The sequence below is a fragment of the Buteo buteo genome, chromosome 17, assembly GCF_964188355.1.
Source record: "Buteo buteo chromosome 17, bButBut1.hap1.1, whole genome shotgun sequence".
In the NCBI taxonomy this organism is placed as follows: domain Eukaryota; kingdom Metazoa; phylum Chordata; class Aves; order Accipitriformes; family Accipitridae; genus Buteo; species Buteo buteo.
The window spans coordinates 26,393,352-26,417,267 of record NC_134187.1 but is presented as its reverse complement, the minus strand read 5'-3'; the positions used below and the strand labels follow the sequence as shown (position 1 = coordinate 26,417,267).

The 23,916-nt window shown below is 43.1% G+C and overlaps 1 protein-coding gene and 1 long non-coding RNA gene across 2 annotated transcripts; one reads left to right on the top strand and one right to left on the bottom strand.

Moving 5' to 3' along the window:
- The first annotated feature begins 1,597 nt into the window (after positions 1–1,597).
- KLHL31 (kelch like family member 31) lies at positions 1,598–13,743 on the top strand. The gene is made up of 3 exons (XM_075049302.1): positions 1,598–1,786; positions 4,101–5,304; positions 7,192–13,743. Exons 2-3 carry the CDS (start codon positions 4,133–4,135, stop codon positions 7,922–7,924), a joined length of 1,905 nt encoding a protein of 634 aa, XP_074905403.1. The 5' UTR covers positions 1,598–1,786; positions 4,101–4,132; the 3' UTR covers positions 7,925–13,743.
- Positions 13,744–21,991: 8,248 nt separating this feature from the next.
- On the bottom strand, positions 21,992–23,596 carry LOC142040930 (uncharacterized). The gene is made up of 3 exons (XR_012653337.1): positions 23,506–23,596; positions 23,083–23,116; positions 21,992–22,179 (listed from the first exon to the last, which is right to left on the bottom strand). It is a non-coding gene; the product is annotated as an uncharacterized LOC142040930 (long non-coding RNA).
- Positions 23,597–23,916: the final 320 nt, after the last annotated feature.

Below are 23,916 nucleotides of genomic sequence, written 5' to 3'. Positions count from 1 at the left end.
CTTCCCCTGTGTCCGACAGAGCCCATACCAGCCGGCTCTGAGATGGACCTGCCGCTGGCCAAGGCCGAGCCAATCAGTGATAGTGGTAACGCCTCTGTGATAACGTTTTTAAGAAGGGAAAAAAGTTGGGACAGACGGAAAACGGCAGCCGGAGAGAGGAGTGAGAACATGTAAGAGAACCAGCCCTGCAGACCCCAAGGTCAGTGCAGAAGGAGGAGGAGATGCTCCAGGTGCCGGAGCAGAGATTCCCCTGCAGCCCGTGGGAAAGACCCTGGTGAGGCAGGCTGTCCCCCTGCAGCCCAGGGAGGTCCACGGGGGAGCAGATCTCCACCTGCAGCCCAGGGAGGACCCCACGCCAGAGCAGGGGGATGCCCGAAGGAGGCTGTGAACCTGTGGGAAGCCCGCGCTGGAGCAGGCTCCTGCCAGGACCTGTGGCCCCATGGAGAGAGGAGCCCACACTGGAGCAGGTTTTCTGGCAGGACTTGTGACCCCGCGGGGGACCCACGCTGGAGCAGTCTGTGCCTGAAGGACTGCAGCCCGGGGAAGGGACCCATGCTGGAGCAGTTCGTGAAGAACTGCAGCCCGTGGGAAGGACCCACGTTGGAGAAGTTCATGGAGGACTGTCTCCAGTGGGAGGGACCCCACGCTGGAGCAGGGAAAGAGTGTGATGAGTCCTCCCCCTGAGGAGGATGAAGTGGCAGAAAATAACATGTGATGAACTGACCGTAAACCCCATTCCCTGTCCCCCTGCACCGCTGCGGGGGGTTGGTAGAGAATCCGGAGTGAAGTTGTGCCTAGGAAGAAGGGAGGGGTGGAGGGAAGGTGTTCTGAGATTTGGTTTTATTTCTCATTACCCTACTTTGGTTGATTTGTAATAAATTGAGTTAATTTTCCCCAAGCTGAGTCTGTTTTGCCCGTGACGGTAATTGGTGAGTGATCTCTCCTGTCCTTATCTCGACCCACAAGCTCTTTGTTATATGTTCTCTCCCCTGTCCAGCTGAGGAGGGGGAGTGATAGAACGGCTTTGGTGGGCACCTGGCATCCAGCCAGGGTCAACCCACCACAGTCATAGAATAATATAATCACAGAATGGTTTGAGTTGGAAGGGACCTTCAAAGATCATCCAGTCCAACTCCCCTGCCATGGGACATCTTCCACTAGACCAGGTTGCTCAAAGCCCCAGCCACCCTGGGCTTGAATGCTGCCAGGGATGGGGCATCCACAGCTTCTCTGGGCAACCTATTCTAGTGCCTCACCACCTTCATCGTAAAAAATATCTTCCTTATGTCCAATCTAAACCCATCCCCCTCCCCGAGCATCCTGGCTTTTGCCCAGGCACCCAACTTTGAAGTGGGGAACCCAGTGGTCTACCCTACTATTACCTGGGACTATTATTACCTGCTGTGGATTTACCGTCTTCACTTTCGCCTCCCTTTCCTCCCTTGTACGTGTGCGTTTGGAGGGTCTGGGCTTGTCCCTGCGGTTTCTGGAGGCCAGGCAGCCCGGGGAAGCTGAGCTCCCGTGGCTGGGCAGAGGCAGGGAGCGAGGCACGGAGAGGAGGGGTCATTTTAAAGAGCACCCGAGCAGAGGCTCCGGTCTCTTTTGCTCCCTGTGACAGCAAAGCGTCACACTGGAAACCACAAGCTGGGACTTACCAAGTGGCCTCTGATCATTCTCTCTCTTTTGTACCACGTTTGCTCTCTTTTTCTCTTCTCATTTTCCAAGGAAGAGGCATTTTCGCTGACAGCTTCTTGGACAGCTCTGGGACAACATTTTTCTGAGGAGGGTAAGGGGGTTTTAACTCTTCACTTTGATAGTGTTTAGAAGATAACATTTTAAGGGGAGGGGATTGGTTGTTTGAATGCATTGTTTTGGGACCCCAAGTATCCTTTGGCATGAGTTGGTCTTAAGATAAAATAAATTAGGTGAAAGCTAATGGCTATAGAAAACCAAATCATCCAGGGTTTTAAAAGTTCAGTAACCTGTATTTATTATAGGATCGTTTGATTTGTTTCACTGGGTTTGCATGTCCTGTCACTTATGTGCTTATACACTAAACTGGTTGGAGACATTTCTGCTGATGGAAAAGTGTTTTTCAGGCAAAAAACTTTGTAGAGTGGACATTTTTGAACAGAGAGCTTAAAATGTCACGTATTTAAATGAGCTCTGCAATGATGAAGTGAGGCAATAAACATTAAGTGCCGCATATATTAAAATTTTTAAGTTATGGGTCTCTGAAACTACTTAGAACCTCAAGTATGACTGCCAAAAGAATACGCCCTTGCTAGCTATAAAGTTGTGGCTACTAATATGCAAAGCTATAACTATGTGGATAACGTACAAAGACATCCAAAAGTCTTGTTTTGCCTTTAGTCTATGTGCCAACAAATACACACGACGCTTGCAACATCATAGCTTTTTGCAAAAAAACTTGTGTTAAACAACCAAGCCTACTAAAAGCACCAGCTATACCTTTGACTGAACCTGTCTTAAAATGGCAAGCTGCTGGGAGGTTGCTATTCTGGGAGGTGACTCTGATAGTTCTCAACAGATGCAGCTCCTGGAATGTAGCCGGAGCCGGGGGGAGCCGGGCAGCAGCTGACCCCTGCGCTGGCGCACCGACATTTTGGGGATGGCAGCTCACGTCAGTGCGGGCTGACACTGACGCTTTCAGCACACATGGCCTTCTCCCTCGCCTGCTCTGCACATGGTTGTCACCCAGCAGCAGCAGCAAAAAAAAAAAAAAATCCTGGTGCTCGCAGGCAGCAACCATTCCTTTCTATAATTAAATTACCATTTTGTTATGTGCTGTGTGCTTAAGGAAGAATTGATGTGCTGAGATTCTAGGTTGAAATATTACTGAAGTCTTTTTATTAAGTTATCTAAAATAATCCGGTTGTTTGTTTTATCATGAAGTAGCATTTCTTCATGTTCTGGTTTTCGTGAATGCAAGGATCACCAAGAAAATTAGCGTGTAGAAACTGTTTTAAAATAAATGGATATACTGGAGATAAATGCTATATTTGAATCTATTTGAATGCTGATCTCAGCAATTCTGGTTTAACTGTGTTATTGAAGATCAGTGCTTTTCTTCAAGGTATATTTGCATATACAAATATATTTGTTTGAAATAGCCCCTTTGAAGACTACTTAGGGGCTGTCTCACATTGCATTTGACAAAAATGTGGCTCTTCATTTCAGCAAGAGCTGGAATGTGCCTAGAGTTGATAAATGTAATTCAAATATCTGTTCTAATATAACTGTATGGGAGTAATTCTCACCTTCACACACAAAGACCTCGTTTAAAATAACATGTCCTGCTAGAGTCTGCATGACATTTTTTTCAAATAAAAGTTAGACTTCTTCTCCCTAAATCTCCAGAAAGTCCTAAAAGTAGGATTATAAATTTCAAATTACTGATATTGAAAAGCAAGCAAAGTGTGCTATGAGTAGAAAGTATTTGCAAATCTGACATGGGAAATAGAATATCATCAGTCTAGAAAATCAAAAGTGTGGAAGCAGCTTGGAGCAGATCCTAAATCCAAAATCCATATGACATTATATTAAAATTCACTTTCTCTTTATGTCTTATCTTTCTTTTTTCTTCAAGAATTTCTCCCACTCTTAATATTTCCTGGTCAAATTCTGAAGTCACCTGTAAGTCTGTACTCGCCCTGGAGTAAGGATGAACAAAGTTGGGGGTCCGCATCTTTCCTTTGCTTCAGACTAATGAATTTAGCTCTAGAACCTGGCTGATTTAAATATATATTTACCAAATTTTACAGTCTGGAAAACTCATTCAGAGAATTTAGGTCTTTGAACGTGGTGATAATAGGTAAATGTTAATTTATGACCTTATTTTCAAAAAAAGGAATTACTTGTGGGCGTATTCTTCACAATTTGCATATTGATTGTTATTAATAAGCAGCCACACTATGATCTAGGACAGTATAATAGTTCCTAGGAAGATGGGTTATCCTGTATGTTTTACTTTTGTGGCATTTATATGTATTGACAAAGGTTAGATTTGTTGCATAATCACATAGCTGTTAAATATCACAACGGTGGTGTAGCTCTAAACATTTTAATTTTATTTTTAGCAAGCTCTTGGCTGTAATATTTCATTGCAGTCATGGCCCCTAAGAAGAAGAATGTGAAAAAGAACAAAGCAGATATCAATGAAATGACTATCATCGTGGAGGATGGCCCCCTCAGTAAACTAAATGGCTTGAATGGACTCTTAGATGGAGGAAATGGTTTCAGCTGCATCTCATCTGAAGTTTCTGACCCATCATATAGCCCAAATCTCTTGGAAGGTCTAAGCAGAATGAGACAAGAGAATTTTCTTTGTGACTTGACTATCAGTACCAAAACCAAATCCTTCAGTGTTCATAAGGTGGTGATGGCTTCAAGCAGTGACTACTTTCACAACATCTTAAAGAAAGATCCATCCACTCAAAGAGTAGACCTCAATGATGTATCCCCATTGGGTCTAGCTACTGTTATCACCTATGCTTACACTGGAAAACTTACTCTCTCACTTTATACAATAGGTAGTATTATTTCCACAGCAATTTATCTGCAGATTCACACCCTTGTAAAGATGTGCTGTGATTTTCTAATCCAAGAAATCAGTGTTGAGAATTGTATGTATGTTGCCAATATTGCAGAAACATACGGACTAAAAACAACAAAGGAAGCAGCACACAAATTTATTAGAGACAACTTCATTGAATTTTCAGAAACAGATCAGTTCTTAAAACTTACTTTTGATCAGATTAATGAACTTCTTGCAGATGACGACTTGCAGTTGCCTTCTGAAATTGTTGCATTCCAGATTGCAATAAAATGGCTGGAATTTGACCAAAAAAGAGTAAAGTTTGCTGCCGATCTCTTAGGTAACATCCGTTTCGGTACCATCTCAGCCCAAGACCTTGTCAATTATGTTCAAACTGTGCCAAGAATGATGCAAGATGCAGACTGCCATAAGCTCCTAGTGGATGCCATGAACTATCATTTGCTTCCCTATCACCAGAATACACTTCAGTCCAGAAGAACAAGGATCCGTGGAGGTTTCAGAGTCTTAGTTACTGTTGGCGGACGCCCAGCTCTAACAGAAAAGTCTCTTAGCAGAGACATCTTATACAGAGATCCTGAAAACGGATGGAAGAAGCTGAGTGAAATGCCTGCTAAAAGTTTTAATCAGTGTGTCACGGTGATGGATGGATTTCTCTATGTGGCCGGTGGGGAAGACCAGAATGATGCCAGGAACCAAGCCAAGCATGCAGTCAGCAATTTCTGCAGGTAACTGATTATTTATTTAAAAGGGATAGAGAGATGTATTCCACACAATGCAGGCAGATAGACCAAGCTGGTTTGTGACACGCAGCGTGAACCACTCAGATAAACAGAAGGGGGACAGGGTGGGGGAGGTATGGATGCCATTCTATATTAAAGTTTGAATGAACAGAAATATGCAGCTGAAGTTATGCAAAAACTTCACCATGGTTACACATGCACAATGAGAAGTGAGGAAAACCAAGAAAACTTACTCTGAGTGGAGGAAATAAATAGGAACATAACTAGGAAGCTCTGGGATGTTCTAAGGTACCATTAAAATGTACCAACTCAGACAAGGTGAGACTTTTTAAATTTCAAGAGCTTCTGATGCCTCCCAGAAAGTTCTGAAAAACACCTTTTAGATGTTAGAATCTTGACTTTCTATGCACCATCTGCCATATTTTCAACAGCTTTTATACTGCATTTCATATCCTTCAGCTTTTTTATTTATCAGGAGTTTAGAAACAATGTCACCATCTCATGAAGGCTGTATTTCTCTTCTGTGGTGTACCCCAAATAATACCTCACTTCTGAAATATTACAGCTCCTATCTGTAGTCATCCAAGGACTGCACTGGTCAGAAGAGTGCATAGCTAAACATGCAGTAGTCAAATGGGTGATGCTAGTTTTTAAATAGTCCAACCTAAAAGCTGACAGCACACAATAGCTTGAAGCAAAGGCTGGAGGTGAGACAACTCAGCTTTTTGCTACTAACAGACTATGGACATGCAATGGCAATATACAACCACAGTCCTACCAGTGCTTCTTTTTCTGCTCCCAGAAGGAACTTTCAGGTAACTTCTCCTGAGGACATCAACCAACATACAAAGTTAATGAACAAGGAACCTTCTCTAGATCAATTTTATTGCGTAATCTACTTTTTGTCAGAAAAATATGTCACGTAAAGGAGATTATGCTGTCGATCTCCTGACCTTCTGCCTTTAAGCTATGTCCCACATTCTCACAAGGAGCTGTGTGCTCGGTGCACACCGTGGTTGCGGGGAGGACGTGGGGAAATCCTCATGGTCCACGGCTGAACGGGTTCTGCTCCCTGTTCTGCCATTAACCTCGAGCATGTCAAGTCACCTCAGTGTGTCTGTGGACTTGGCTTCAGAGCTGCAGATGACAATGCTCAATGACAGCTAACAATTAGTATTTACTTTCTCATAGTCTTTTTTCTCATGTGATTCTCTGGTCCCCTCAGCATGCAACAGGAGAAATGTATGCGCCTACTAATGTACCTCACTCAACTCCTTCAGGAGTCATAATTTGCTATTTCCTATTTCAAAATTGCTCATTTAAATGTCAAGGACAGAGAATGTTATTTCAGACAGGAATGGTGTTAGAAAGCAAAGATGTTCTTTCCACATAAATCTTACCCCATATGAATGTCAGGGAAAGAATACTTACCATTTAGAAAGTACTAAAAAGATGCAAGTATAAATCACAACCTAACATTTTTCAAAACACTTTGAGTAAATTTTGACATCTTTGCTGTAGGCGTAAATTGCAAAAATACTTCTGAAATTTCTATTGTACGTTGAAAGTATCTCTTCCCAATATTCTAATGAGGTTAGTGTACAAAAGCAAATTAAGGAAGAGTCAGATTTACTTCACTGAAGTAATACCAGGTTTGAATGATACAAACAGATTTTCCTCCAATCAAAAACTAAGTTTATTTGGAAATATAACCAGGAATACCAGTTTCATTCCACCGACTTCTAACGGGCTAAACAACTAACTAAAATTTTAGCAACTTTGCACCTGCAGCAGTAGTAGGACAGAGACAGGACTGCAGAATTTAGCAGAGCCGTACGTGAGACAGTTACCCTCTTCTTTCAATGCTTTCAGGTACGATCCTCGTTTCAACACCTGGATTCACCTGGCAAATATGAATCAGCGGCGCACTCACTTCAGCCTGAATGTGTTCAACGGCCTCCTTTTTGCAGTGGGCGGTCGCAACTCGGAGGGCTGCCTCTCCTCGGTGGAATGCTACGTGCCTGCAACTAATCAGTGGCAGATGAAGGCACCCCTAGAGGTGCCCAGGTGCTGCCACGCCAGCGCGGTGGTGGATGGTCGGATCCTGGTCACGGGAGGTTACATTAATAACGCTTACTCTCGTTCGGTGTGCGCGTACGACCCCAGCAAAGATAGCTGGCAGGATAGGTCCAGCCTCAGCACCCCAAGGGGGTGGCACTGCGCGGTGTCCCTTCTGGAGAGGGTCTACGTCATGGGAGGGTCTCAGCTGGGGGGGCGAGCCGAAAGGGTCGACGTTCTCCCTGTGGAGTGTTACAGTCCTTACACGGGGCAGTGGAGTTACGTGGCCCCACTTCAAACCGGAGTGAGTACGGCTGGCGCCTCCACCCTTAACGGGAAAATTTACCTAGTGGGTGGCTGGAATGAAATAGAGAAAAAGTACAAGAAGTGCATTCAGTGCTATAACCCGGATCTCAATGAATGGACAGAGGAAGATGAGCTGCCTGAGGCCACGGTGGGGGTATCCTGTTGTACGATATCCATGCCCAACACCAAGACAAGGGAGTCCAGGGCCAGCTCAGTCTCTTCTGTCCCAGTCAGTATTTAAATATGGGTCTAACCAGCAACAAGTAAAAATGTTTACCAGCGCAGCAGTATAATTAACCCTTTAAGTAGCATTTTCGTGCCTAGATGGAAAAAAAAATCGTTGGCTTTGCAACAGTTTTAACAGTGCAAATTGGCCAGTTTCCACGATCTTTAATACTGGTGGTGTGAAACAGTGTATTAGGGATGAGATTAATCTTCTTAGCAGGAAGAGAGAGTTAACCCATAACTGCAGAATTTCATTCTCTTCCTGACTTTGCCACTGACTTACTGCACTACCTGAGGCACATAATTTAATTTCTTTGTGCCTTGGTTTCCTTACCTGTAAAATAGAGAGAAACTTGCTTCAGAAGATTGTTGTGAGGCTTTTTTAATACTGAGTTTTACATGCTTTCAGACCCCAAAGTGAAAGTCAAATATTGCTAGTAATAAATCTCAACATACATCAGAAATGTGCCATGTCATCATAAAAATGATCAGTTTTGTTCTTTTCTAAGCATTTTCTATTATGATAAACAAAAGGGGAAAAAAAAACAAAACCAAAACCCCCAAAATATAGCATATAGCATGTGCAAACTTTCTTTTTGGGGCGGTGGTATTCACAGAAAATTTCTCAAAACATTTTCTCCTTCAGAAGTATGAAAGAGATCCCTATCTTCTGCCACGGAACCCTTTATTTCTCATATCTAATGCTGTGACATGGCTTTCAAGACCCGAATCCACAAAATACCTTAGCTCCTGTAAGCGCTGCGAGCCAACCCCAGGGACTACCTTGGGTGCCAGATTGCTCTCCTGACCTCCACGGGTACACCAAGGAGCAGACCGCTGCCCCATCCTCCTCCTCATGCCAGGGGGACTCTCCTGGCATTCCAGGTGGAAGGCATGAAGGCCAGTCGGTGTGTCTGCTCCTGTTCCTACTCTTCCCATCTGTGTAGGAACGTACCGCTGGGTTATCTGCTCATCCGAGAAGGTCCTCGCCAACGCAAAGAGCTAGGAGCTGCCGCAGCGGGGGCAAAACCTGGAAGCTCAGTTCATGCCAGGAGGCACCAAGGGCTAAGAGTGTCTGAGCATGGAGAAGATGCACAGAGCGTCTCTCTTCCTCAGTATTATTCTGGCAAATAACCAGTAGAGTGAGGAACAAATAAAGACTGCAGGATCTGCCTTTAAGAATAGGATATGTGTGTGGAAAACAGTGAATCATGGGAAAACTGGATGAAATCAAAGAGACTTTCCTTAATAGGAACAAAGAGACATCTCAACACCTTTCTTACCAGGTGTAGGCACAACATCACCCAAAGTAACCTTCTCCTGGGCATACTATTATGTATCTCCTTTTGAAGCCTTCATTACAGCCCTATTTATGGAGCTTTTATTCACGTTTTTCCAAAGGCTAGACTAATGCTGTGCCTGTTGAAGTCTGCAAAGTTTTCCCAGTGAGTAGAGTGAAGTCTTTGCTCAACTTAGATTACCTTCCAAGAACTTTTCTTTCTAATTTCAGCATGCAGTGGGGGAATTAAGCATGAAACCTAATCCTGTTCCTTTAGCCAAAGGGATATGCAGCCCTTAATGTCCCCTGAGAATTTGACACCAAAGAACTGCTGTCAGCACAAAATGTCTATATCCTTCTGTTTGGGAAGGAAAGAAGCAGTACAAGGAAATAAAATGATTTAATGTAACCAAAAGGGCAGCAGTTCACTCACCTTAACCAATTCATAGAAGCTTCACGTGCAGTTTCCTCAGATTATCATTGACACCTCCAGGCCCCGGTGCCAATGAGAAGGCATGCTCTTAGCAGTGTTTATAAAGTAGCCAAATTCTTACCTCAGTTGCAAAAGGGGAACACTAAAATTGTCTGTAAGTGCAGATGCTGTTGAAGCAAGCATTTTCAGGACTCATGCTCTGCTCTCTGTAGCTTTCTTGCAGCTACATATTGAGCATCAGCATGAGCATGACACAGTATTAGAGATGAAGTAATTCACTCTGTCGGTTGGGATTAAACTCCATGGTACTTGGTCCTGTTTTCCAGTTCTAACTTAGAGTTCGGGTCTGCATCCTGACTACACAATTTTAAATCTCAAATTCTATTTTTGAGTGCTGCATTGCAATGACTTTTGGTCAGACTAGCACTGTCATATAATTTTGATTAATTTAATTAGCATACAGTTATCCTTTATCCCATTTAATTCAAATGAATAATAATTCAAATCCACAATCACAGAACAAAACATGGAATTGTGTAACAGAGTAAGATTACTTTGTTTTAAATATGAAAATGCTGTTCTTGCCCATTCCGGTCACCAAAAGCTTCTCATGGATGAGAGCAAAATTTCTCTTTTCCCAAAATCATGACCATGTGTTCCATATGAAAGTATTTAGGAAGCTCTTTGAAAAATCCATCTGCTCCAATATTTTTTGTAAAATTTTTAACACTATTAGATGAAGTTGCTTATCCATCAAGTCCAATGGAGACACAAATACACATGTCCAATTATAACTGTATACATAATTCAGTTATTTAGTGTTTCTAAGGTACCCATAAGATGGTATTTAGGAATTGAAGAAACAATTATTTAATTATTTTGGCCTCAGACAGACATTGGATGAAATTGTCCTATGCAAGTGTCTCTTTTTCCCTTTGGGAGTTCAGTTCCAAAATGCTACGAGTAGTCAGCCGTTGCTGCTCACTTTCCTCTTTGTGAGCCAACGCTTCCTATACATCAACAACCCTCTTCTGTTTTCGAGTAGGAAGTTATTTGTGAATGATGGGCTAAGTGCAATGAAACTAGTCTCTTGCTACTTAAAGGGTTATAAACTTCGGGGGCCAAATCCTTTTCATCTTACTCACAAAAAAGTTCCAGTGACTTCAGTGGGACTACTGAATAAGATGTACAGGATTTCGAACTCTTGGCCAAATTCTGGCAGAACAGTAGATAGAGATGCCTGCCACAACTGTCATACCCAGAAGGAAGACTGCCCCTCAGCCTCCGCTGCCCTTGGCCACGACAAATCCATGAAGATATGTCCTAGGATGGGAGCCAAGTACCACTGGCCATGTGTTCCTTCCGTAGCACAAGTTAGGTACCTACTTCAGGCCAAAAATCTTAGGTAGATTAACAAATGGTATTGTTAGCAGTATAGCACTTCAGGGTGGCTTCATATTATTTTCTCTAAACATCTGTTTAGGCTTCAACTGCACATTGAGCCAGGATTTGGCCCTTAATATGTGACAATATCAGCTGGACTTAATATTGATCATACCAATGTACTGAGCTACTTGTGACATTGTTATGTACAATCTTGTTTTGTTAGAACTGTGAAAAATGGCATGTATGTTGTGCTTTATGGGACGGTGTTCTTTCATTGTCCAGTACCGTATTTTCAATCTCCAAATGTTTAATAACAAGATCTCAGTTGAACTTGAAATATTGTATATCCCCAAAAGAAATTTCATAATGCAGTTTAGGTAGTACTGTATGTGGTAATATTAAGTAGAGCAGAGGGCTTCCAACTGTATGTGATGCAGATTGTTAGAACACTACAGGGATCTTCTTTAATGCTATACTAATAGTAAAAAAAAAAAAAAATTATATATATAAAAATATATATATATGCTGTTATCTTCAAAATTCCTTATGCCCATGCATTTTATAATTGACAACATCTGTGCTTCCAAGGAATTCAAATCTGAAAATAAGCTTTCTTCAGTCTGTGAGTGAAACAGTTTGACAATGTTTTGTTTTCTTGTTTATTCATGCTTGTGTAGGTGCATGGGAGAGTGTGTTACAAGGTTGTGAGGGAGGAACTTACTGTTGGAAAGTTATGCTGAAAGGAAGATGTTGTGCTTAGTTCTTAATCAAGATGAGATCATGATCATTTAATCTCTTCCTGAAGTTAAGCCGCAAGATCATTTGTGGATCAGTCAAGAGTCCAGTAAGCTCAAGTGCCAACTTCTAGCTGGTCAAAGAGGGAAGCAGGCAAAATTAGCATCAACCAAAGCTATGAGGTGTTGAAAAGTGCTTTGTGCTGAGATTTTTTAAGCGGCAGTTCTTGCAGGAAAAAGTACATGATGAATGAAATGACTGAATAAGACCATGCTTTATATTATTCTGAAACCTAGGTTAGTTGATCTTACAGTTTTAACTCTTTCCAAACCCATGCTGGGTTTAGGGGCAGTTTTTCCCTAGTAGCAGCTGGGTTTGGTAATTCTAGTTGCAAACCCAGCAGTCACACAAATAGTTGTATGCGCATGCATACCTTCTTGAATTCTGTGGGACTTCTCCTATATACAGTTATTCTTATGGGTTCATATTTGGAAAATTAAAATACAAGAACTAAATCCATGGATAAACAAACATCAATGTCTAATGAAAGCCAACATGAAGGTATTAGACTGATCCTCAATATCACCATTCAATAACTCACTTACCATGCAGGCATATGAAATTTTTTTGAGACTAGATTTCCCTTAAGGATTATTTCCTTGGGGATGGCTGCTCAATGAAATCCTATGTATGCTCCAAGAATTTTTGTGCAACATGCAGGATGGGAGATGCAAGAGGCTCCAGATAGTAGACAGGGGAAGATGGAGCCCCTTAGAACAGTCAGTAAACTAAGATTTTTGTTCCCAGTTCTCAAGGATGTTTGAGAAATACGTGCTGGAAAGAAGCACCTACTTCAGCATATAACTTTCTATAAGCAGCTTTGCTTATGTTCTGTAACTGAGATAGGCCAGCCTTTCGTATGAAAAGCAAGGCTCAATTTTCAATTGCCTGTGACATGAATTCTCAGTTGAATTGAATTCTCAACCCATTTTAAGCTGGGTTTACCCAAACTGGGAGATCTTTTTCAAAGACTGAATCCACCTGCCTGGAGAATGGAGTTGAAGCCGGTAGTCCTACTATAGCCTCTTGACCTTTTTGCAATGAATCTTCTCATCCTTTTGTTAAGACCTACTTTGTATAAGTAATCAAAAACATTGTAATGCACAGATTTGTATTTTGACTCCTCCATGCAAAAGGAGGATCTCTTGTCCCTTTTATTTTCTTTTTTCTTATCCATAACTGAGTGATTCACAGGGCACCAAAGAAGATGCACAGATGTGAATAGTACATAAAAGCTCATCTGTGAATCTAATTCAAAAAATCTCATCGCTGGTGGCCACAATAAAGAAAAGGACACATTCTGGAATGCCTGCTGGAAAAAAGGGGTGAAAAATGAGTTGCTGGTGCTCATTTACAAGTGTGACACTACTCAGAGCTCTGTTCCCAGAAGTCCCCTAAAGAATAAAGGAAAATACATACAATTCTATATAGCTTGTGTGAGCGATTCACTTAATACCAGATGAGTTTTGCCATGCAAAAGACTAGTATGTGTTCATTGTTATCTCAATGAAAATTAAATTTTCAATAAAAATATAGGCAATTAGTAAAGTTATGAGGAATACATAGTCGATATCTGTTGGTAAGAATGGGAACACACACATTTAGATATACTGGATGTTACACTAGTTGCTGCCTTGGCAGTTTTTTTGTCAACAAGAAAAGTTAAAAATATAACTTATTTGTGTAAAGCATTTCCCTGGCTTATAAGTGTTAGACATATTGCTTATACAGATAGGTTTTCTAATTATACACTTTAAGGATGGACTGTGATAACACAAGGGAACATATTTCAACAGAAAAACAAATCTGTAAGTGTAATGTGAGAATGTTACTACTTAAAAATTAAAATTTGTAGTGCAGCAGTTGTTAAAAGGAATAACAGCATGTTGGTATTTTTCATTGTATGCTTTAAATAAAACTGTCGACACACGACACAAACAAATTATTCTTATTGTAAAATCAGTTGGAAACTGTGAGACTCGCTGACAAACGCGTGGCTGCAGTTGAAATATGCTTTGTTTTCTGAGCCCCGTGCTGATCCTTGCTTTCATATCAACCAACTGGAATGTTTGTTACACCCAGGCTGTCAAACCACCTTCACAATAAGCTACACAGTGTGACACTGGAGCCACTTTTATCTTTTTCATTTTATTACAGAGACAACAACTCGCTTTTTAACAATGAATTTCACAGTCATTTGTTGTAATCAAAATGCCTAACAAGAAATGATGATAAAACAGATGTCTGATTAGCAATTGAACATGTTTTCATTTGGATTGTTTGAGTAACAGTATTGGAAATAAAAACGTCTAAATTTTAAGGAAAAAAAAATAGTCCAAATTCTGAAGACCAATTACATTTTGCCACAGGTGAGAGGTTTTGGGGTGCCAAAAAGCATTGCCTGTGTTTTGACACCAAGGGCTTGGTTCACAGCGTGATTTGGCATTTGGGAAATGTCACAACCCAAAGGGTTACTGTTGTGGTTTAAGCCCAGCCGGTAACAAAGCACCACGAAGCCGCTCACTCTCACTCACTCCTCCTCCCTGGCCATGGTGGGATGGGGAGAAAACATAAAGAAAGGCTTGTGGGTTGAGACAAGGACAGGGAGGGATCACTCACCACTTATGGTCACGGGCAGAACACAGGCTCAACTTGGGGAAGAAACAACATCAATTTCATTTACTACCAATCAAATCAAAACAAGGATAATGAGAAGTAAAACCAAACCTTGGAACCCCTTCCCCCACCCCTCCCTCCTTCCCAGCTCAACCCCACTCCCGGTTTTCTCTCCCTCCTCGCCCCGGCGGCGCAGGGGGACGGGGAATGGGGGTTGGGGTCAGTTCCTCACCCCTTGTCTCTGCCGCTCCTTCCTCCTCAGGGGGAGGACTCCTCACTCGGCCCCTGCTCCACTCTGGGGTCCCTCCCACGGGAGACAGTCCTCCAGGCACAGCCTGCTCCATTGCGGGCTTTCCCCTGGAGTCCCGGCCATCTTGGGGGGCATCCATCCCCCTGCTCCGGCGTGGGCTCCTCTCTCCCCGGGCTGCAGGTGGGCATCTGCTCCCCCGCTCCCCTCCCTGGGCTGGGGGGGGACAGCCTGCCGTCTGGTCTCCCCACGGGCTGCAGGGGCATCCCCTCCTCCCCCGCTCCTCCTCCCCTCCTTCCTCACTCCCCTCGGGATCTGCACAGGGGTTCCTCTCCCATTCCCATCCCCTCACTCCCGGCAGGTTTTTTCCCCTTCTGAACTCTGTTCTCCCAGAGGCGCTACCGCCGTCACTGACGGGCTCGGCCTGGGCCAGCGGCGGGTCCGACTCGGAGCCGGGGAAGCTTCTGGCAGCTTCTCACAGGAGCCGGCCCTGCAGCCCCTGCCCCGCAACCAAAACCCCGCCACACAAACCCAAAACAGTTACCCAGCCTGCAGCTGTGCAGAGATCGTGATCATGGGTTCCTAGGATTGCACAATACATAAGGGGACAGAGGCTTTATTCTCTAAACTTCTCTACTTTATTACAGATTACCACAAGTACCACAAAAATCACCACCAGCAAGTATACAACCACAAAAATGACCACTAGCAAATATACCTATGGTTAATAAAGCTAATATGAAGATTAATGAAGTGAAATGAGTGAATATATATCAAGTTATTACCAATTATTATCAGCAATCAGCAATACAGTATCAATCACTAGTATGGTATCAATCAATAATAGCATCAAGCAGGATGGTAGTACAACCAATGACAGCAACAACCAAGTAGGTATATACTATTACGGGTAACTACAACTTCTCATTAGTGAAGCAAACTTATCAACAATAATATAACAGCAGATCATGAAGCGAATTAGACAGATTTCAGGAGCCAAACCATCTCAAACAGGAGAAACAAACCAGTCCAGGGCAGGGGGGACACCCACCCATCCCCAAAAGCGGGGAGGACAGACCCAAGCAGTAAGATAACAGAGCCTCCCTTCAAAGCAGATCCCCAACACAGAGGCAAGTCAGCCAGAGTTCCCAATGGGAGTCCAAGAGCTCATGGGAAGTTCAACCAGGATGTTCTCAGCAAGAGACACTCCATTTTGGATAAAAATTAAGTCCTTCTTATAACAGAGAGACATAAGAGAGTGTAGGAGATCCAACTTTGAGCAGCCAATAGATTCTCTTAATTTCTATTTTTCACCTCTAACAGCCAAGAGATGATGCTGTTTTCTGTTCTTTCAGAGCAGTTTTATTTTTCTATGCTGTTTTCCACCTTCTCAGATGATAAGTTGCCATTACAGTCCCTTGGTTCTGTGCTTATCGGTGGTACTTTAGCATGTCTCCAGTTTCTGGATCCCCGGCTGTACTTCTCAAGGACACTTGTGGTTCCCAGGCCCAGTCCCCAGGCTCACAGTCCCAGGCTGGCAGGCCTTTCTCTGTCACTATTTTTCAGCAGACAATTTCTTCTGTTCAGCAATTTTCCCCTTCTAACCAGGCCACCTGTATGGCTGCTCCCAGCCAGGTGAGCCAAGGCAGCCAGGCGAGCCTGCTGGCCATGGACCAGGACCCATGCACACCTAGAGCAGCCGTCGGGCTCCTTAGGGTGCCCGAAAAGCCGCTACATCCCTGTGGGTCTGCTCACCTACCCATCAGGTGTGGAGGTCAGGGCTCAGTCATCTCAATGTACCTTGCGCGGGTGCCCCAGGGGCTGCAGGGCATCTCGAATGGCACTAGGTGTCAATTTGTGGGCCACTAAGTCAAGCCTGGAGGAGGGGATTTATATGCCCCTCTAGTCTCTACCTGGCAGTCCAGAAGTGCGTGGCTGTCCTCTCAGTATGCCAATATGTCCACGAGTCCTGGCTGCCTTGGGTACCTACGGTGTCTAAAATGCGCTGAAGCCATTGTCCAAAAAGGTCTGCTAATGTAAAAATCACTGTGTGGTTATAACTTACTGCAAATACCCTGTGTAAACAAATTATTATCAGAATTTACATTGCTGTCCTCATCTTCCTTGTCTCAAATGCTGGTAGAAAGCTACCTGAATGCTAAGTATAAGCATCATTTCCATCAGGGGAGAAATCTATTAAAAGTGATGATGTTTGAATCTGGTCCAGGACAGTAGGATCACATATTGTTACAAACTGATGACTACTGTGTCCATTCCTGGGCTCCCCAGTATGAGAGGTATGGAGCTACTGGACAGAGTCCAGCAAAGGACCACAAAGATGATGAAGGGACTGGAGCGTCTCTCCTGTGAGGAAAGGCTGAGAGAGCTGGGACTGTTCAGCCTGCAGAAGAGAAGGCTCAGGGAGATCTTATCAATGTATATAAATACCTGAAGGGAGGGTGCAAAAAGGACGGAGCCAGGCTCTTTTCAGTGGTGCCCAGTGACATGACCAGTGGCAATGGTCAGAAGCTGAAACACCAGAGTTTCCCTCCGAACATCAGGAAACACCTTTTCCCTGTGAGGGTGACCGAGCACTGACACAGGTTGCCCAGAGAGGTTGTGGCATCTCCCATCCTTGGAGATATTCAAAAGCCATCTGGACATGGTCCTGGACAACCAGCTCTAGGTGGCCCTGCTTGAGCAGGGGGGTTGGACCAGTTGATCTCCAGAGGTGCCTTCCAACCATTCTGTGATTCTGTGATAGCCTGGTTGGTAATTTACCAGTGTAAAGAAAGTGGTGAAAACAGTTCTTGGGGAACAAATGTATCTCTAGAGCCTGCAGCTTACATTTCACTGGGATAGAGGTGTGACTCAGAAGGCAAAAGATTTGGGGAACATAGGTGCAGAACTTCTGCCCAGCAAGCATGAACTGTTGAGGTGTATCAGTAAATCATTTCCCAAAAATCCTCAGACTCTGGCCTTGAATCTTTGATTGTCTCAGATGTGTCCTTTCACATGAATAATGTTGTTGCCAGAGAAAAGGCCAGCGTTGCTTTGCTTGGCATAAAGAGATTTCTTTGTATGGAGGCATAAGCTGTAGAAGGAGACTTAGTATATGTTATTCACTTACCCTAACCAAAGTTTTACCATTTGTACGGAAACATAGCCAAGATCACAGCGGTACGAGAGGGATCGCAACCTGCTCTTGTCGTGCAGAAAGGGAACGGCAAGGCTCTTCCTTGGTCTCCTGCCAAGGCTGGTAGCACAAAAGTCCTGACTTCATGGAAGGAGTAAAGCCGATGTGGCATTGCTATGTCCTCACCACAAAAAGGCTGAACAACCTGCTACTGGCGTAAGTCATTGGTAGATGACTTCTTCCTGAAGCCGGAGAGGAGAACAGGGAGGAAATATTACATCTCCAGCCAAATCTTCTGCAGCAGCACAAGTATCCATGATCTTTTATTGAGAGCAGGTAGTAAAATGGTCATCCAGGGCTCATCTATGAAGAAAAAGATAGAAACTAACAGAGTACACAACAATTTAGGACCTTCATCTTCTGGTTATTATCTTCAAAATAGTCCAAGTAGCGGGGGTGGAAAGAATAATGTTAAGTAACATTAAAGTAAAGAATAATGTATATTGTTGCCAGGAGCTGAAGTAGAGCAGATCAAAATTAAGGACTAATTTTGAGGAAGCAAAAGGGATGATTTTGCTTCAAAATTCAGGGCTGATTTTGAGGAGTCAAGCCATGAATGTGTGGTAAAAACTGCTAAAAAGACAGAACTTACAATTGGACTATGATAGAAAAGAAAAAAGATTTTAAGCAAGTCTCCACAAATGAATTATTTGTCAGCATCACTGAAGTAAAAAACACAGGTTAAAGTAAAAACTAGCTGGATCCTTTATTTCCTATAATATTTGCCCTGTTACTTAAGGGTCTGATAAAACTGATTTTTCTGTACTGCAGATACATTTCAGAGCTTACTATGTCATCATTTTCCTTCAAAAACAGTTAAATAATATGAGTGGAATATTCGCTTAGCAAAAGCTGGTTTTCCCTAAGTATCCATAATTTAGCTGTAGGTCTTGCATAGATTTATGGTGTCCATTATACTAACTGAAGCCCAGTATGTAGAGGCTTGTAAATTGGTATGTTTCTTCTTTTTGTGAAATGCTGATAAGGTAAATGTTACCCAAGCAATGTATTCTTTTTTCATTTGAAGGACACCGTGTATTCTGTAAGTGGAATTCCCACGTAGCGACATGAGACTAGCCGTTAAGATCAGCAGGGTCAGAATTTTGCTGAAGAAATTAGAAACAGCCAAATCGAACAGACTGCTTTTATTTTGTGTTATTTATGTGTGAGATTATTCTGAGTATAAACATAATTTTTATGATTCAAAACAGTGAATTTGTTGAAGTTAGTTATCTAAACAAAGAGAAAAATTCAGAGTAAGAGTCTTACAGCCTGTAACTTGCATTCTTATCACTTCAACCGGCCACAGAACAAATCACGACTTCTCATTCTGTGTTCAGTGATGCCAGCTTTTAACTACAGTGCAAACGGTTATACAGGGAACGTCTTTGATAAGGCAGCGCTCCGAAGAGCTGCTTGGATAGCCACGAACACCGTGTTGCTTTCTTGACTGTAGCAAAGCTTGCCTTTCTCAGCCTGGCTTAAGGTCAGCTGGGCGCTTGAATTTCTTGCCTTTAGTCACTGCCTACCCAGGAAATGAAATTCAAACTTAAATTCGGTGGCTGATCCTCCTGCTCTTCCCGACGGAGCATCACAGGGCTGCAGGCTCTTTTCTTAAGGGCTTTGCTCTGCTGAGTCCTTTCGGGAAGGGGACGCTGGAGGGCACCACAAGGACAGAACACAACAGCGCATGAGGTTGGACAACATGTTCATCGGGAAGAGGCTTCTCAGCTCCAGGATGAATTTCTGGTCACCGCGAGAGAGCATCATCCCTGCAGGCGCAGTGGAAAGGACACTCAGCCTTGGCTGGGGAGGACGTATGTCTTTTTGTCTTTTTGGCTCGCATCAGGAACTTTGTTTGCATGTTCCAGATGTGTGATCTCACCACCAACCTATTTGAAAGTTTCTCTTCTTCAGTCTCCTCTGTCTCAGCTGTTCCAGTTTGAATGAATAATTTAATATTTACCACCCTTGCAGAGGGAGGGGGAATAGATGTCTTTTCAGCCTCCCAAACTAAGTGCCCTAAATGCTGATATCTCGGCTCAGGTCAAGTTCTTGCAAGAACATTTTTTGCTTTCATCCCAGTGCAGCATGAACACATTTTGGAAAGTACTGAAGTTTAGCAGATGGGAAAACCAGTTATTTCCCATGTTGCTGGGAGAACGGTGCAGCCAACAGATTCCTGGCCCAGCTGCTGCTCTGAAGCAGTTACACTGGTCGCTGCATACACTTGAGAGTTCAGCCAGTGAATTATAGCTTGCTATAATAAGAATGTTCTGCTTTCCATTAGATCACACTCACTGGAACAATAGCAAATGCACTGAAGCAGCCAACAGCCGTCAGTGACATTTCAGGGTCTCTTTGCTCCATTGCTGGTGTCAAACAAGTTCTGGCAAAAGGACACCTTGGTCACATTGTCAGAAGTAACAGATCAGCTCTTCTGAAGGAAAAAACAGATGCGTCAGGCAAGGTGAATAGCAAAGCCCTTAGACTCCAGAGGAATCTCAGCAAAAGCTGAAAAAAAAAATGAAAGTGGAGATCATAAATCATGTTTTAAAACTCAATGCAGAGCTCTCTTGTGGTGTTATGTGAGTAATAAATAACACCCTAAGCTGTTAGCAGCACCTTGAATACTTCTTTATCAAACCACTTTGAAACAAAAGATATGCCTATCTCCTGGACTGAAATTGTTGCAGAGAGTTACAGAAAAGAGACTGACTGGTTCACCCAGCAGAAGCAGAGCAGGAAGATAGGTCAGTTTGGGTCACACTACCAAAAGTTGGATCTGTTCATATGAGAAATAAGTGTTCAAAGAATTCCCGTATGATCATATCTCTTTGGAAGGGCAAACCACTTAAAAAAGGCCAGATCAGTCATGCAAGTCATGAAACTGAGTAGTTGCAGGCATTAGCTGCTGGGTAACCTAAGTGTTTTCATATCTGCCACTGCTCCTTTGAAACACCGAGGACAACGCAAGGTCAGGAAGCATAAATTTAGGCATTGATATATGCACTAGATGTTAAACCTCCAGTTATAGGCAATAAAGCCAAAGGTCAGAGGTGTTTATAATGACTTTTTCAAGAGAAGCGAGAGTGGCTGCGGGGAAAAACATCAGAAGTGCTTGTTTGAAAATTATCAAGTTGGAAAAGGAAATTTGTATCATAAGCTGATCAGAGGTGGGCCTTGACCTCTAAATGCTGAAAGACTTATTGTAGAAGTTGGTTTATCTGAGCAGTCACAACACGCAGAGTTGTGGTAAGTTCATGGGAATAAGCAATTAATTCTGTCAGCAGTAAATCTGGTGAAGCCTTGTTTCTTTTGAATGAGTGTCTTATTTTCTTACACAATAACTCTGACAGCTCTCCTGACCCTAAAGCTCTGTGTGGTGTTCCCCTCACCTCAGCAGTACACTCATTTTCTTCTCATGTCCTCTAAATACCAGCTAGGTGAAGGGCAGCTGAGCTCCCTCAGCTTCCTGACAAGGGGCATGTGCTGCCAGGGGCCTGATACCCCAAAATCTGGCCCCACCACTGCTGGTGAGCACACACTAGTTGTGGTTTGACCCCAGCCAACAACTAAGCACCACGCAGCCGCTCGCTCACTTCCCCCCCACACAGTGGGATGGGGGACAGAATCGGGAAAGAAAAGTAAAACTCGTGGATTGGGATAAGAACAGCTTAATAGAACAGAAAGGAAGAAACTAATCATGATAATAATAACAATAATAAAACTGTAAATTTTATTTATTGTACTGTAAAGTACAATATGTAGTTTTTATGTATTTTACTGTAAAGTAAAATTACAATAGCAGTAAGAAAAGAATTGGAATATACAAAACAAGTGATGCACAATGCAACTGCTCACCACTCGCTGATCGATGCTCAGTCAGTTCCCGAGCAGTGATCCACCCTCCCCAGGCCAACTCCCCCCATTTATATACTGGACATGACGTCCCATGGTCTGGAATACCCCTTTGGCCAGTTTGGGTCAGCTGCCCTGGCTGTGTCCCCTCCCAACTCCTTGTGCCCCTCCAACCTTCTTCCTGGCTGGGCATTAGAAGCTGCAAAATCCTGGACTTAGCCTAAACATTATTCAGCAACAACTGAAAACATCAGTGTGTTATCAATATTCTTCTCATACTAAATCCAAACCATAACACTATACCAGCTACTAGAAGGAAAATTAAATCTATCCCAGCCGAAACCAGGACAACACTTCAGCTTTTGTCTCATTAAATTTCCTTTCTTATCTAGAGCTGGTCTTCAGAAGTCATGTAGAAAATTCCACTATTCCACTATTCTTCATCTCAGCAGATCATCCTAAGTAAGCAGTAAAGAGAGAAAGGCGCTCTTAGTCCATGATTCATCCCATCCCAAAATAGACATCTAAATCAGGTGACTTGAATCATGGTTAAAAGTGCCAACTGGTCTCTACTAACTGTAAGGACAACCTACAGTGACTATCTCAGATGAAGACATTGATACTATAGAAGTCTAAACTTAGGTGAAATGGATCCTACCCTAATGCCTTTGGGCTGTGTGTCACACTACTGCACGATGTTGAAGTATAGCAGTTGGTTTAAAAGTTATTAGAATGGGATGGATGGATGGATAGACATTGTGATCACTGAAGCCTTCCTTCATCTGGATGCTAGGCTGAAAAATCAAAAAGTATTTGTAAAGAGTGAACAAATTAAAATATATTTGTGTGCATATTTCCACAGAGGAAGATGCTATATTCAGTGAATAAATTATTTGCTGTGTCACTCAATCTGTTCTAGATTCCATGCCTGTACATCAGGTTTAAATATTTAAGGTCTGATCTCCCACCCAATAAACTGCATAAAGCTGCATCCAATAGTTCCTGCATAAAATTCACAGCTGCTCATTAGAGAATATATGGAACAAGATAGCAAATGTCAAATCAAGACAAGTTTTTTCTTTGAAAAAGTAAATTCAGAAAATTACATTTATCCCTTTAATAGCTTAAAAAAAAAAATTGAGCTTCTGTATAGCAGGTTTTTCAGTCTTCAAGACATTCTCTGCCACTTTTTGAGCTCGCTCCATCTGCTCAACAGTTCCTGTATGCGTGAGTGGTTAAAGCAATGCAGTCCAGTGCTGGTGTCACTGCCATCTTCTCAGTAGTTAAAAGCAGCATGCATTGTGTAACAGCAAGTACCAACAAGTTGACCTATTCTACAAAGGTGAAGTTAGTTCACTTACCTTTTTGTCTTTTGCAAGCTTCTCCAGGAATTAACTTACATTTTTCCAGTCACAGATAAAGAAAGGTGATGAAAGAAAGAAGATGAAAGAGAAGTCACACAAGACATATGGGTTCCAACAAGATGAGAATATTTAGTTGTTCTGCGTTGGAAAGCAGAAAAAACAGCCATTAACTTGTAAAGGACCTTGAAACTTTCTCTTGCATGCCCCCTTTTGAGGACAGCCCGAGTTTCCACATGCCTCTCTTCCTCCAAGCCTGGAGCTAGCCTGCAAAATCCCCACTAAGCGTTACTGTGCAGATGCAGAAGTGCTCCACAACTCTGAATTGGTTTCTCAACACACAAAAAAAGTCTATTTTGTGCAACTTCATCATGAAAAGGCACCCTGAAACACACAGTTGTAGAGTAAATGCTCACCACTTACCTCACGAGTGAACTCCCTGGACAGCTGGGGTGGGGGCACCTCCCAGCGTCGCCTACACACCACTTCTCATACTCAGCCCAGGCTGCCACGTGCCCATCTCCGCAATTTTGGCGACTGCTTGGCACTCGTGCGTGCACCGTTCCTGCAAGGGGGAAGTGAAGACCAGAAAGATTTCACCAAGACACGAATTCCTGCTGGAGTTGGGAGGTAACAGCCCCTCCCCAGTCTTGGCCATCTCACATAACCTCACCCCGTGAGGAAGCACAAGCCCCCGGAGCCAGCAGAAGAGACCACCTTGCATCTTCTTCCCCAGTCCCCCGCAGAGGCAGCTCTCTCCATCCCCTCCAGCTCTGCTTCCCGTGGGCACACGTGTCTGTGTCGCTGGATGGCAAACCACATCATGACCCCGAG